Below are 15,705 nucleotides of genomic sequence, written 5' to 3'. Positions count from 1 at the left end.
CTACAAAATTTTTAATGGCTTCTCAGCTTTCTGTTGTGTAGATTATTTGATCTTTTTTTTGATGAACATTTAGATTGTTTGCAATGTTTTTTTTAAATTTTTATGATAAAAATGACTTGACCAGTGTTCCTTTACATTTCTGATATCAAGAAAAATGCCTAGTAGGGATGTTGCTGGGTCAGCAGAATGATAAATTTTAAGACGTTTGATACAATATTGCCACATTGCCCTCTTCCCAGTTTAAATACACACCAGAGCTGTTTGACTGTTATTCTATACCAGTACCAGTCTTGGCTATTATTGCTTAGTTAGTATTGGTCTAGTTGATGGATTAAAGAAAGAACTACATTGCACTGTAACTTTAATTCACATTTTAAGAAATATACCAATGAGGTTGTATAATTCTGTGTTTATGTTATTTGATTGCTTTTTAATAACCTTTCATATACTTTTACAAAAGGATAATGGGTATTTTCCTGCTGATTTATGAGAATGTTTTAAGTGTTAAGGCTGTTAATAACTCTTTGTCATTAATGTGCTATATTTTTTCTGTTTTGTTTGCTTTTTAATTTTGTTTATGTAATATTTTTGATACATATTTGTTAATTTTGTCAATGTTTTATAATGTTTTCTTCGCCCTTAACATAGAAGCCTGCTTCACCTAAACTTGGGCAAAATTTTATTTTCAAATTCCAGATTAGTTTCAATGGAAGTGAAGGGAGGCGCAGTAGAAGTAGGAGATACTCTGGATCTGATAGTGATTCAGTCTCAGAAAGGAAAAGGCCAAAGAAACGTGGAAGACCACGAACTATCCCTCGGGAAAATATTAAAGGATTTAGTGATGCAGAAATTCGGCGGTAAGATGACATAAGACCGTTTTTACTTCAACTTGCTTTTAGTAGGGGGTGAAATTAAAACAAATTCCATAAATTTTAAAGATTAAGATGAAAGTTTTAGAGGAGGCAAATATATGATAATTGTGTAGGGACTGGGTGGTTCTGCTTTTGATTGTTCTTTATAACTATGGGTAAAAAATGAGTTTGCCATTAATCTTTGCTGTGTTACTTATTTATTGGTACTCTATTTAGACAGCTAAATTATTTTGGTTTTATTAATGTGGTTCAGAATAGTGGCCCTTTTGAATAATGAATGTATATTTCAGTACATTATTTATTAAAAATTCTGACTGTATTTATGACTCCCAACATTACTCTTTACGTGGGAGTAATTTACTTCCATATTTTTCTAGTTTTTTTACACTGAGGTGATTGGTTTTTTGAAACTAACCATGTTAAAAGTGTTTCTGATATGTCCAAATAGGAGTTGAGGTAAGATTGGCCAGGCAGGATAAATTGTAGTTTTCTTTCAAAATATGTTTGTTCATATGTACAGATTTATTTAAGGGGAATGGCATAGCAGCTTACTTTGTTTATGTAATATTTTTGCATATGAAATTTGTGAAAGGTTGTTTGTTGTTGTATTTTGAGAGTTTGTTGTTTCTTTCAAGCCATTGTAACTCTTTTCTTCTAAATCATAGACCTGACTGATAAAGTTCTTCCTCATTTTTTTCTACCAGAAAACTAAATATATTGTTAGATTTTGTTTAGGGTACTTTTGTGACCACCTGATTTGCTGGACTTTCTGTCTCTAGTTGAAGAGGCATTTCAACTTCTACTTTTCCTGGATATTTTCCTCCATCCATCAACCACTTGGGTAGCTTTGTTCTTAAGTAATATTTATTTTTCCATTGTTGGTATAATACCATACATCTGAATTAAAGCTATACTCAGTAAACTTTTATCTACACTTAAAATGTGAGGAGGTGTAATATGATTGATAATTCTGGAGGCACTTCCTCTGGTAGCCTTGAACCTTTTTTGTCTTGTGAAAAAAATAATTTCTAAAATAAAATTTAGCTTCTGTTTTATTTATATTGGTTTCTAAACATTATCCTGGGTGTTAAAAAATATATCTTGTCTTACGTGGTTTATCTTAATGTTTTAATGTTTTGATTCTAGCATAGTTTATTCATTTTTGTTAGTAACAGTGCCTTGAATTAATTTTTATACTAACAAGTATTATTTCTATATATTTATATCTATTTTTTAACGAATAGTGAAGCCCACATTTAAACCAAACAATTAATTTCTGTTAGGTTTATCAAGAGTTACAAGAAATTTGGTGGCCCTCTGGAAAGGTAAATACATCTGTCATTCTCAATAGAATTATAGAATGTATCACATGCTGTCAGCTTTATTTGTACTATTGTTAAATTTGCTGTAAAAGGTTTTTACAAAGTTAACCTGTAGAAAGCAAATTTCAGATAGATTTTTGAAAGCTTTTTGTACTATCCTTAATCCTTTCTAGTCTCTAAAGTTTTACCTACAAATGAAGTTTTCTATAAAATACATGGCCTGTAAAACATTTGCATTTTTGTAATTGTAAGCTACTTTTCAAATGCTTTTTCTTACTTTTTCATCACAAGCTTATAAAATAGCAGATTCATCCATAGAGAAGCTAAGTTGCTAACCTAGCCTCTGACTTAAAGACCAATTTTGTTTAACAGTTATTCTCAATAACTGCTATAACCACTATGTTAATTATAGAGTGGCAGAGACTCAAATTGGTTTAATTCTATTTTTCTCCCCAAAACTCCATCTTAAAATAGAGATATTTTCAGTTTTATTTTGGGATGACTTGCATGAAGTTACAATGAAATACTTACATAATTATTTTAGATGATGAAAAAAATGTTTTGAACATTTATTATTCATATTTTCTCAGTGTATAGTAATAAAAAAATTATAGAACTTTACTCTTATAATATCTGTCTTAAATGGCTCCATTTTATTCTGCATATTTACCTGAAAATTGTATTATTTTATTACAGATTAGATGCAATTGCTCGAGATGCTGAATTAGTTGATAAGTCAGAGACAGACCTCAGACGACTAGGAGAATTGGTACATAATGGTTGCATTAAAGCTTTAAAGGACAATTCTTCAGGAACAGAACGAACAGGTAATACTAAAATGAACGTGATTTAAAGAGAGGTAAATGGAATTTTCAAAATATGCTTTTATTGAGTTAGTTAGGTATTATATCTTAAGTTACCTATTCATTAGTCTTAAAAGATGCTTTATAAAACAAAGCAAGGCCATTTCTGGGTAATAGAAAATGGGCGGCAGAATTGTATTATTGAAGGCAGTAGAATCCATCTGCCTGGTATATTTTCTGGCTGGGAGGTAACATCAGGAATTATTGTTAGTTGTACTATATTTTTAGTATAGATGAGATATTATAAGTGTACACATGTGGTAATGGTTTTAGCATAGTTACTTCATTATACTTATTTTGTAATTCATCTATCTAAATAAAAATAGATTCAGTAATTAGATGTACTGAAAAAAATCATACTGGAACTCTTATTTAGAAAGGCTGACATATTAATAGATTGATGTATCTTATGCATTTGCTAAAGTACATGAAATGCTTTTTGTGAATCTTTGTGTGCTATATTATAATCAGTAGTATGTACTGAAAAATCTCGAGTGAAATTTAGGTTTGCCAGCAAGCCTCTCCTTAACACAAATAAGTAATACTTAAAAATATAGGTAAATAAGTAATAGTACTTATTTATATAAGTAATAACATATTTTGCTTTGTGTTTCATAGTATATATTTTATACTTTTTAATATCCTTTTTCAAATAAATTAAGGTGGTAGACTTGGAAAAGTAAAGGGTCCAACGTTCCGAATATCAGGAGTACAGGTGAATGCCAAGCTAGTCATCTCCCATGAAGAAGAATTAATACCGTTGCACAAATCCATTCCTTCAGATCCAGAAGAAAGAAAGCAGTGAGTTGTTTACTTTTTCCATTGTAAAATATTTGTTGTTATTCAATAATTTGGATATGAATGTATGTTAAAAATGTTTTTTATGCCATTGACCAATTTGAATAAAATGTTTTTAAAAATAAAATAAAGCATAGTATTTTGAAGTTGTAATGACTCATATATGTTTTTCAAAATTAATTTTTAATAAGGCAATTATAACTTGACAGTGGCTGTTAACTTTAATGATAGGTATATCATCCCATGCCACACGAAGGCAGCTCATTTTGATATAGACTGGGGCAAAGAAGATGATTCCAATTTGTTAATTGGTATCTACGAATACGGATATGGAAGCTGGGAAATGATTAAAATGGATCCTGACCTCAGTCTGACACACAAGGTACTTAAATATTTCTTGATTCTGTTGACCACTGATGTTAAATTGAATTTTTTGCCTTTAAATTATGTTAGAAATAAACTCAGCTGGGAGTCAGGAAACCATGGCTCTAGTTAGCTGTGTGACCTTGGCTTCTTTGGAATCTGGTTTTCATGAAGGGATTGAATTTAAATGCTCTCTAGATTCTGCTTTACCTCTGAAATTACATTTTTCTTATTGAGGCATAGGTATATTTTTCTTCATAGTATCAGGTTAAAAGTAAACCTGTCTGTCATTCAGTCATTATATTATTCAAGAGCAAAAAAGGATTGTTTTTTATGTGTGTGTGTTTATATATTTTTTTTAAATAACAAACAATGTTCAGGAGTTTTGGTGATTTGATGCCACCACACTAGTTATGATCATTTCTTTGCCTAGAATGGAAAACATTGGAAGCATTGCCCTATGCTTATCATTTATCTTTTTATATTTTACTTCTTCATGGACAAATGGGAACCTTCAGATATTTGTCATTTGCTACTGTGAAACAAAATTAGTTTATGTTTTCATTATAAAAGTTTCCTCACAGTACATGCTTTGGGTCATCTTCTACATGAACGATACTTTTTTTTTTTAAATTAATTTTTTATTTTTGGCTGTGTTGGTTCTTTGTTGCTGCACGCGGGCTTTCTCTAGTTGCGGCGAGTGGGCGCTACTCTTCGTTGTGGTGCGCAGGCTTCTCATTGTGGTGGCTTCTCTTGTTGCAGAGCACGGGCTCTAGGCACACGGGCTTCAGTCGTTGTGGCATGCAGGCTGTAGAGCGCAGGCTCAATAGTTGGCGGCTCACGGGCTTAGTTGCTCCGCAGCATGTGGGATCTTCCTGGACCAGGGATCGAACCTATGTCCCCTGCACTGGCAGGCAGATTTTTAACCACTGCACCACCCTGGAAGTCCTGATAGATGATACTTTATATTCTAGGAATTTTTGTATACTTTATACTTAAAATATACTGTTGAGAAGGAAGGAAATCTAAGAATACTATGATGTTTAATAACACTGAATGCCAATACACCATTACAAATTTGAAAGAAATTTCTAACCTCATACTGTGTAGTCTCATTTTGAATAGAGGGATATTTTTCTCATGTATTTAGAATTCATTCCCAGAGAAATTGAATCTTTGTGGCATAGCTATAAAAAATGTATTTTGCATTCTAAGCTGTTTATTCCTACAGATTTTAAGAGTTGTAACTTGTTAGTGAATTATACATATTTTTTAAATGAGTAAGCCTTTTTTAAACAATGATTATTATTTCTCATGTTATTTATTAAGACAAGATGAAAAAATTAATTGCTTTTCAGATTCTTCCAGATGATCCTGATAAAAAACCACAAGCAAAACAGTTACAGACACGTGCAGACTACCTCATCAAATTACTTAGTAAAGATCTTGCAAGAAAAGAAGCTCAGAGGCTTTCTGGTGCAGTAAGTTAACATATGCTTAAGAGCAGTTTACTTTTGAATAAGATAAATCTAGTTTTCTGATCACCCTAGGCACCTGTGGTTAGCATGGGCTCATCAGTATGTTTATCTGTAATTTAGCTTTATTTGAATATGGTAATATTTTGCCTTAAATGATCTCAGCATTCATGTTAAAACTCTAGTGAGTCCTATCTTTCAGAATGGGATCTGTTTTTTCCTAGTATTTAGAGAGAGAGTGGGAGCAACTTTTGGAGTGGATTGGAGTGCTTTTTGAGAGGACAGGCTTCCGTTATTATTTCATTTGGCGACATTGGGCAGCTTAAGGAATAGCATTAAAGATCACCAAGCTTATTTATGAGGGCGTTTCACAAAAGAAGGAAAAAGACACTAAAAGAGAGGTGATTGATTGGAAACTAAAGCAACCCTTGAAAGTTTACCTGTGACCACAGTGTCAATAACTACCTATGTACTATTAAAAATAATTTCTAAGGCTATCTCTGGTGACATTGGATTTAGTTGAAAATAATAATAATTTAGGAAGGTGAACAACCCTCCTATTTCTCTCTACTCTGTTTTTTTTTTAAGAAATAATTACAGTTGGTTAGCATTTATTCACATTAATTTGTACTTGATTCATTAAGTTATATCACTTTTGTTGATAATAACTTTCTAAGATTGGTGTAGCTTAGTGCCAGCAGATTAAGGATTGGGTTGGAGTGTGTGTTCTTTAGCTTTATCGATGTGGTATTTAAGATTTTTTTTTAATGGAATCTGTGGGGTTGGTTAGAATAAAAATAATTATTTTTAGGGAGGTTCAAAAAGGAGGAAAGTAAGAGCTAAGAAGAATAAAGCAATGAAGTCTATAAAAATGAAAGAGGAAATAAAGAGCGATTCTTCTCCCCTGCCCTCAGAAAAGTCTGATGAAGATGATGATAAGGTAAGAATGTGTTTTAGAAAAGCAACCTGTTACATAGAAAGGGGACATGGCATATTTGAAGTTTGAAGTAAGGCTTGAAATTTTACTTTTAGATACTGAAGTTCTTTTTTATAGTTTGTTATGTAGTCTCATTTACAGAATAGAATTCTACCCATCCAATAGATTATATTTCACTAGAGGGATAGAGCAAAGGTCCTTCCTTTTCAAACATTTGCCATTTAAAGACATTCTGTCTCCTTTAATTTTGTTATGAATTTTGAATGGGATTGGCTTACCTTAATTTTTATAGGAAGGTAAATATTGCATGTATCATTACTAATGGGATTCTGAATTACTTCTCTCAGAATCCACATACATGCAATCCATAGTCATGCAAAGAAAAGAAATTAGTCTTTGTCGAGATTTGGTTAGTAATACATTGGCCATACTTGCACTTTTCAGGATGAGATCACTTCTGTGAAACATCCAAATAAAAAAGTTAAAACAGAAAGAGACAGTGAAGAAAAACCTGAGCCAGATGTTTGTATAAAGAAGGAACCAGAAGAAAAGAGGGAAGCGAAAGAAAAGGAAAATAAAAGAGAACTTAAAAGGGAGATAAAAGAAAAAGAGGATAAGAAAGATATAAAGGAAAAAGATTTTAAAGAGAAAAGAGAAAACAAAGTAAAAGAAGCTATACAGAAAGAAAAAGACATAAAGGAAGAAAAGGTATGCAAATCATAATATAAAATTTAGAAAGTGACCCAACAGGATATTTACAGTTTAGGAGAATAAATTGCCTGTCAGCCCAATTAGTCTCAATAACTGAGTTCTTTAAAAATGCATATGGGTATCTAGTAGAGGAGAACAGGTTTGAATCCTTTTTTAGATGCCTTACCTAAAAGGAATGTTACAGAATAGCTTTATTTTTGGTTTCCCCAAATAAAATGGGGGAAAGATAAAATAGATAAGAATGTTAAATGTGAGTAAACTTTATAGAATAAAATGAGACCATAGTTCTTCTGGAAGTGTTAATCATTTTTGCCTTTGTTGTTGTTATGTTTTTGTTTTATTTTCTCTTTTTCATCAGTTGAGTGAATCCAAGTCTGAGAGCAAGGAAAGATCTAAGAAATCTTCAGTGTCGGATGCTCCAGTTCACATCACTGCAAGTGGTGAACCAGTTCCCATATCTGAAGAATCTGAAGAGCTAGATCAGAAGACATTCAGCATAGTAAGAAAGTTTCTGGTTATTAGGAATAATTCATATAACATTTTATTTAATTTATATTCATCTTTTAAAACTTTAACTTTAGAAATATGTTTGAATTTGATAGCATTGCAGTTCAAGTTGACAAAAGCAATAGATTTAAATTTTGAAAGGTATCCTAAATTTAGAATCAACCTAGAAAAACTTCTTCATAAATTAAAGATTTTAAGAAGAGGTATTTAGGGAATAAACTTTTTTTCCTCCAACTTTAGAATTTTAAACTTTTCAATTCCTGAGCCTATTATCCATATAACAGTGCTTTTTATCTACAGTGAAGGACCCTTCTTTTCTAATCTTTTACAGACCAGTGTTTTTAGAAAATAAAATAAAAATGAAAATAGGAAAAAAAGAATATAAAATATAAACCCCGGTGTTGTATTACTAGATTCAGTAGGTATAAATTTGCACTGTCAAACTGATATAAAGGTTTCTAAAATTTCTGTACCTATCCTGCTTTGGACTAACACAGGTTCATAGACCACACTTTGAGTAACACTGGTCTAAAATATACTGGTTTTACATGCTACCATGCTTTTATATTCATCGAAGTCAGGGAGAATCTATCTTGGCCTTTCTCCAAAGGGTTTATTTGCTGTATATATTCAGGAACCCAAATAATCTTATGGGTGTAATCTTAAGTCAGTTTTATCACTGATACTAATCAAGTGCTATACTTGAAAGATGGAAATTTTCACCTTCTAAAATTATATTTGTGTTTGACCTACTACGTCCTTTTAGATCCCCAGCTCACCTTCATGTCCCATTTTCTCCTGCTGTGTACTCTGACTAGATGATACTAAGACTGAGAACGCATTTATTCATTTCCTGCTGATTCCATTACATGCCCTAATACAGTTCCAGATATGCTCTTTAAATAACATAGTTCCTACCACAGTTTTCTTGTCCTCCTCACTTTTGGCTGTTTACAGCCCTCTAATCTCTGAGAATATTGGGGACATTCCCAGGTAAGCTGTTTCAGCTCCTGTCTTCCATCTTACTTACTTGAATGAACATATATCTTATCTCTTGACTTTCATTTTTATCTTTTCTCCAGGTTCACATGTTGTGATTCCTTAGCAACTTTTAAGGCTAACCTTTCTATTTATGGCCTAGATCTTAATCTAGCCTCTCTATCCATTTTCTATTGGTTTTTTGTTTTGTTTTGGTTTTTTTACCCCCTCTGTATTGGGTGGGAATGGGTGATGGTGTGATTTTGCTTTTCTGAGGTGAAAACACTGAACTCTTCTGAACTGCTTCCCCTACACTATCTGCTCCATTACTGAGGTTAGGTGAAATTGCACCTCTTGCCTCTTCTTTGCCCACATTTCCTCCTTAGCCATCTGACTTGTTCATATAACCAGTGAAATGGAAAGTTTCCTTTTGTGCCCAGTGCATGAATTTCTTCTTCATTAACCTTCATAAATGATTTAAAATCTCTTGTATTATGGAAAGGAATAATGGAATAGTTTTAAACATGGACTCCAGAGCCAGATTTTCTGAGCTTGTATGATTAAGATTTTCTTGGTATATACATTTTATTGTATTCGGGAATAGCTCTGATTATTAAGAAATTCACTGGTCTTAGTCGTCATTTTTCTTGACATCTTTGCCTCATTTAGCATCTCTTGATTTTCTTATGTCTTATTGATCTGTCTTCCTAGATAGCAGTATAATTTAGCAGTCAAGAAAGTGTTTGAGGTCAAAACTGGGTTTCACAGATGTCATTTCATTCTAAGCTTCAATTTCTTTTTCTATAAAATAGAGTGAATGGTATTGCGAAGGTCTATTGTCAGAATCAAATTTAAAACAACGAACACACAGCCTCTGGTACCTAATAAGTGCTTTATAAATATTAGTTATCATTGCTCCAGTTCCCATCTTCAGGCCTTGACCTTAGCATAGATTTTAGTATCAATTCCTCTCTTTTTCCTCCACTCACATTCAGTCAATGAGTAAATCATATTGGCTCTAACACACTGGTTCAAGCCACAGCCATCTCCTTCCTAGATTATTTCAATAGCTTCATAGCTGTTCTCACTGCTTTCACCCTTCCCATCTCACTCTATGCCCTTTTCGTACCCCAGTTTGTACTCCACACAGCAACCCAGACTGACAATAACTGTTACAGGGATAACAAAGTCACCCCATGTTACTTTGCTGTTTAAAACCCTTGAATGGCTTTCCCTCTCGTTCAGGATAAAAGATTCATAACAATAGTCTAAAAGATACAGCATCTGGTTTACTCCCATCATCTCCTGCTGTTTGCCTGACTCACTTGGTACCAGCGACACTGGAATTCATACTGTTCCCTTGAACATGTCAGACAAGTTGTAGGACATTTTTACTTGATCTTCCCTCTGCTTGAAATGGCTTACTCCTTCGTTTTCTTTAGATACCTGCTCAAGCATCACCCTTCTCTGAAATCTTAAGTAAGGTAGAAAGCTCCATGGTCTTTCTTGCTTTATTTATTTATTTTTTTATCATGGTTGTCACCATCTTAAACACTATGTCTTGTTTATTTATTGGCTCTATTCTCCTACTAGACTACAGGTTCCATAAAAGCAGGGTCTCCGTTTTATTTACTGCTCTGTTTTCTGGGTCTAGAACAATGCCTAGAATATAGTATGTATTCAGCCTACATATGCTGAATAAATAATTTTCTAGCAGAATATAAACTAGAAAATTGAACAAGAAACAGAAAATGTAGAGAACAAATATGAGTAACACTAAAAATTAGAAAGGAAATTAAAAATTTCCCTTTTTTAAAAAAACATTAGGCTTGGCTGAGTTCTAATTTTAACTAAAGAATAAATGATTCCAGTGTTATTTAAATTATTCCTGACAAAAGATGGAAAGTTTCCCAACTGATTTGGAGAAACAGGTCAATAAAACAGAATAAAGTACTCATAAACAAATTCGCACATATAATATAGACACTTAATTGATAATAAGAAAGGCCCTTCACAGCAGTGATGTAAGGATTTCTTTTTTCAAATAAATGGTGGCATTGGGTCAACTAAATATATTGTCTGTAGTTGATCCATCCTTGCATTCCCCTAGCTAACCCAACTTGCTACTCATGGATATAATTACTATAAAGTTGTTTTTGCATTTGTATACAATAAAATTTATCTGCAGTTTGCTTTTTTAGTAATATTTTAATTCTGGTTTTGGTATAAGGTTAACAGTTTTTATTACACAAATTGGACTTTACTGAATGGTACAGTTTGGGTGTGTTGTCCTTTTACTAGCATGCTAGTGCTGTGTAGGCCAAGGAAGAGGTTGGTTTCCATCAACTACCCCCACGTCCCTGACTGCCCAGATATGATAGAAGCAAAATTCATCATTAGCTACTTTGGCCCCAAGAATAGACAGGTTATACTTGTAGCTATATTGATGTTAATAGCTTTGCCACTATATTATATAAAGATTATTATTTATGTATTTATATATAAAAATAGCTTTGCCAATATATTACATAAAGATCTTTTTTTAAATTTTATTCTATATTATAGTCAATACATAATATTAAGTTATACTCTGAAATATTTTCTTTTAACGTTCTTTAAGTCTGTTTAGAATGGTGTTCTACAGTGTAAAAAGTAACCATTTTTATAAAAAGTAAATCCAAGGCTTTTACTTAGGCAGAGATAAATGATAATGGAAAGCCTTGCTTTCTGAAAAAAGTCTGAAGGAAAAATGCTTGATGTTTAAGAGCTGTGAGGTGAGATTTAATGCTCATTTCAGCATTAGACAGTGCTATCTTTACTCAGGTAAGTAAGTAACATTGAAAGAAGTAGATCTTTGTTGAATTCATGGTTTTAATACATGTATTTGTGTTCTTATTTTCCTGTTTTAAAGTGTAAAGAAAGAATGAGGCCTGTCAAAGCAGCTTTGAAGCAACTTGATAGGCCCGAGAAAGGCCTTTCAGAAAGAGAACAACTGGAACATACTAGACAGTGCTTAATAAAAATTGGAGACCATATCACGGAATGTCTGAAAGAGTATACACATCCTGAACATATCAAGCAGTGGAGAAAGTAAGTGATGTATTTTTCAGGAAGTGTTAAATTTGTAATTTTGTAACCATCTATTTGTCTCTTGTATTTCAATTTTTTTTCTACTTCTGAAGTTTAGGTAACAAAAAGTTTAAAAAGGTAACCTGAGGATGATTGCTTTCACTTTTTCCTTTAACTTTAAAGCTTTTTATAAATAAGTGATTACTTAATTGTGCATCATGATAAACCACAGGTGGCATCTCTGCCTTTAAATAAATAGTGAAAGGCATTTCATCAAAATTCAGATTGCATTTTATTTTTAAAAATCTCCACAATCTATGAAATTATTCTCAGTAATATCTTCAGAGGTTGGTGTACCAATTTGTTAGATAAATTTAGCAATTCATCTTCTAAGTATCACTGTAAAGCCTTGCAAAACTCAATGTCCTCAAGCAATGTAAAATGCAGACTTCTGTTTTCCTCTTCATCTTAGAAGTGGCAGCAATTTGATTGATTTTAAAATTACAGTTGATTTTAAAATTATAAATCTGAACTGCTATAATATATACTAATCACTTAATGATTACCAAATCCAGGACACTGTTAAGCCAGATGACTAGACAGGATAGGAAAAAAATAAAATGAGCATAAACCAGTCATAGACATCTGTTTATTAGCCTTCTGATTTCTTTGCTACATGTAGTGCAGTTACATATCAAAACAAAAAACTTTAATGACACATTTCTGGAGGAGGCATGATGATTACACAAAAGTTAAAAAAAAATTCTCTATCCTTGTCCCTTTTCTTCTTAAACTCAACCAGGACCCCCATTTTAGAAAGAGGAGATAGAAGTTGATCGTGATCACTAGGCTTTTGAAAACAAGTGAAACTGAGCTCATGTCTAAAGAAACTGAAGCCATTCACAGACATGAAGAAGAGCCTAAAGTCATGTGCCTATAATGACATGGAATGATCACTGGAGTTGGCATTACAAGACATGCATGCTTAGTTCCATCCTGGCTAATTTTTGGCTTTGTGACCTTAAACAGTTACCAATATCTATGAGCCCCCCAGTATTATCATCTGTAAAATGATAAGGCACTGCATATTTTTCAGTTATTGAAGGATAATGATAAGATATATTATGCAGAATGAGAGGCAGTAATTCTCAAGTACTATTCATAGTGTCTAGTTGAATCTTTTATTTATGGTTGGAATATATATACACCGGAGCTTAATGCTTTCCTTAAATACCGTAAAATAGAATTACTCCATCCTTCTCAAGCTCTTATCAACTCATACAGGGACCCCTAAAGTACAGAACCACAGGACATGAATACAATAGAGTTTAATTATATATACTAGGATTAAATGAGAATATAGCGGAATTCCTCTATCTTTTTATATTTAAGATCCAAAGTTAAATAAATGTTCTCTGTCAGTGGCTCCCGGACATATTCTTGATTGTTGCTTGTCTGTGATAAAATTAGGGAAAAAAAGGAAATGCAGTGAGTTATTTTTAAAGCTAAATTTAGTTAATTTAAAGGATTATATTAAAGTTGTTTTCTACTTTTTAGTGTAAAGGAGCTTATATTCTCTCTGACAAAACTTAATTGTGTACTACATACCAGTTTTTAAACCTTAATATAATTAGAGTTTAGATTTTTGAGGTTGTGAAGAAGGCAGAATATCTATTTTACCTGCTTTCTAGATTAGAAATAAGCAGCATCTCGTTGAAATTACATGTCGACTAATACAACTGGATGTTATTTCAGGTTTAGGTTGTTATTAGGAAATGGGGGAGGGGGGGTAAAAAACCTTTAAAAGAAGAGAGACCAAATAGCCAGGAGACATTTTTCTTTGTGTTCGCCCTTACCTCCCAAAGTTGTATTCCTCTTTTTACCCAGCTAGGCAAATTAGCTTTTGTTTTTCTTCCATTTAGCTCTCATCTACCTTGATTTCATATTCCTTGGTACTTATTCCTGCTGCCACTGTCTCTGGTTATACCAGATTCCTTTAACTGGGAAAGGCGAACAGAAAGACCCCAGTTGAAAAATATTTCAAAAGCAAATTTGTTTTTGCTCTGGTCTGAGTGCTGTCTTAGAGAAAGATTGGGGAAAAATGTAGAAGCAAGGGAGAGTCCCTTGTGTTAAGGTTGAACTTCTGACCACCCTGCCCTACTCCACTCCACCCCACAGAACACAGCTACAGTTACTGATTCTACAAAAGGAAGGAAGATCAAGACCTTACCTGTAATTTTAAAGATAGGGACTTCACCCATAATTATACAGCAGTTGATGTTAAGCAAACTTTTACAGTAACCATAATTATCTGCTTTATTTCTTGCTTATAGATGTTTATATATAAATATTTTGGCCAAATGAATAGTTGGTGAGGAAATGCAACACTAGTTTTTATTTAAAAATCACTTACAATCAAGTGATAACCATAATAATGTGTATTTGTGTTTCATTTGTATATCAAAGTACTTTCATATGCTTCATTCTAATTGATCCTTTTAAAAATGCTGTATTTAGGAAATCTTAATAGTTAATACTTCCATTTTTAGAGAAGAAAAAGATGGACTCAGGTGAACAGCTTTGTAGGGCTGGGACTGGGGTATGGCCAAGGAGGCGCACAGGGCATGAACTTTAACAACAAGGTGCTCACTCTTACGCTAGTTCCAGGTCTGGAGTTTTGCCCAAGATCGCACAATTGAGCAGGTGATATAATTAGGACCAGAATCTAATTTCAACTAGATTTTTTCTAGGGAAAAAGTATTCTTAAAAAGAAACTTAATTACTAACAAAAACACAGTTTATTAATTCCTACTTCTACTCTTGAGTTAACTGTAGAATGTAGATAGTCTAGACATAGTCTATAAATTCATTTAAAGGCGATGAATTTTCTCAGCTGCTGTGGATTTCACTTCACTCAGTTATCATTTAATTTTTTCTAAGTTTGCTTATAAATTTTATTTCAAGGTTAATGTCATACCTATAGTGAAAGTTTTAATATCTTCTGGTGACCACTGCCCTAACACAGTATTCTTAACAATTTAAAGACATGCTGATTCTTTTTAGCCTTTTGTTGCAGTAACAAAATGAAAACCAGATTATACTCATTTACCTTTAATAAAAACTCAAGTATTTTATAAATTAATAGAGCCCCTTGAACATTAGTCATAATTTTAATTTCATTTGTTTTTAAACAGGACCAAATTTGCATTTTACTTTATTTTTATTAAAATATAGTTGACTTACACTATTAATTTCAGGTATATAACATAGTGATTTGTAAATATACAGAGTTGTTATATTTATTGACTATATTCCCTGTGCTGTACGTTACATCACTGTGACTTATTTATTTTCTTACTGGTAGTTTGTACCTCTTAATCCCCTTTACCTATTTTGCCCATGCACCTACGCACCTTCCCTCTGGCAAGCACTAGTTTGTTCTCTGTATCCGTGAGTCTGTTTCTGTTTGTTACATGTTCATTTGTTTTGTTTTTTTAGATTCCACGTATAAGTGAAATATATAGTATTTGTCTTTGTCTGACGTATTTCATTTAGCATAATACCCTCTGGGTCCATCCATGTTGTTGCAAATGGCAAGATTTTATTCTTTTTTTATAGCAGTGTAATATTTGTGTATTTGTGTGTGTGTGTGTGTGTGTGTGAGAGAGAGAGTGTTCCACTTCTTTATCCATTCATCTATGGTTGGACACTTAGGTTGCTTCCATGTCTTGGCTATTGTAAAAATAATGCTACAGTGAACATGGGGGTGCATATATCTTTCCGAATTAGTGTTTTTATTTCCTTCAGAAA

General features: G+C 32.7%; 1 protein-coding gene across 4 annotated transcripts in view; it reads left to right on the top strand.

Annotated features, from left to right (window-relative positions):
* The window catches only part of CHD1 (chromodomain helicase DNA binding protein 1), a 76,681-nt gene that overhangs the window by 52,754 nt on the left and 8,222 nt on the right, over positions 1-15,705 (top strand). For 3 of the 4 annotated variants that reach the window (XM_059916823.1, XM_059916826.1, XM_059916825.1), the window contains exons 24-33: positions 697-857; positions 2,156-2,197; positions 2,891-3,021; positions 3,720-3,858; positions 4,087-4,237; positions 5,577-5,699; positions 6,505-6,633; positions 7,075-7,338; positions 7,700-7,840; positions 11,738-11,916. In XM_059916823.1, the coding sequence (XP_059772806.1) occupies positions 697-857; positions 2,156-2,197; positions 2,891-3,021; positions 3,720-3,858; positions 4,087-4,237; positions 5,577-5,699; positions 6,505-6,633; positions 7,075-7,338; positions 7,700-7,840; positions 11,738-11,916 (1,460 nt within the window). The remainder of the gene's footprint in view (positions 1-696; positions 858-2,155; positions 2,198-2,890; positions 3,022-3,719; positions 3,859-4,086; positions 4,238-5,576; positions 5,700-6,504; positions 6,634-7,074; positions 7,339-7,699; positions 7,841-11,737; positions 11,917-15,705) is intronic. The other variant, XM_059916824.1, reaches the window with a different exon arrangement.

Source organism: Balaenoptera ricei, chromosome 3 (assembly GCF_028023285.1).
Source record: "Balaenoptera ricei isolate mBalRic1 chromosome 3, mBalRic1.hap2, whole genome shotgun sequence".
NCBI lineage: Eukaryota > Metazoa > Chordata > Mammalia > Artiodactyla > Balaenopteridae > Balaenoptera > Balaenoptera ricei.
This window is presented reverse-complemented; position numbering and strand designations above follow the sequence as displayed.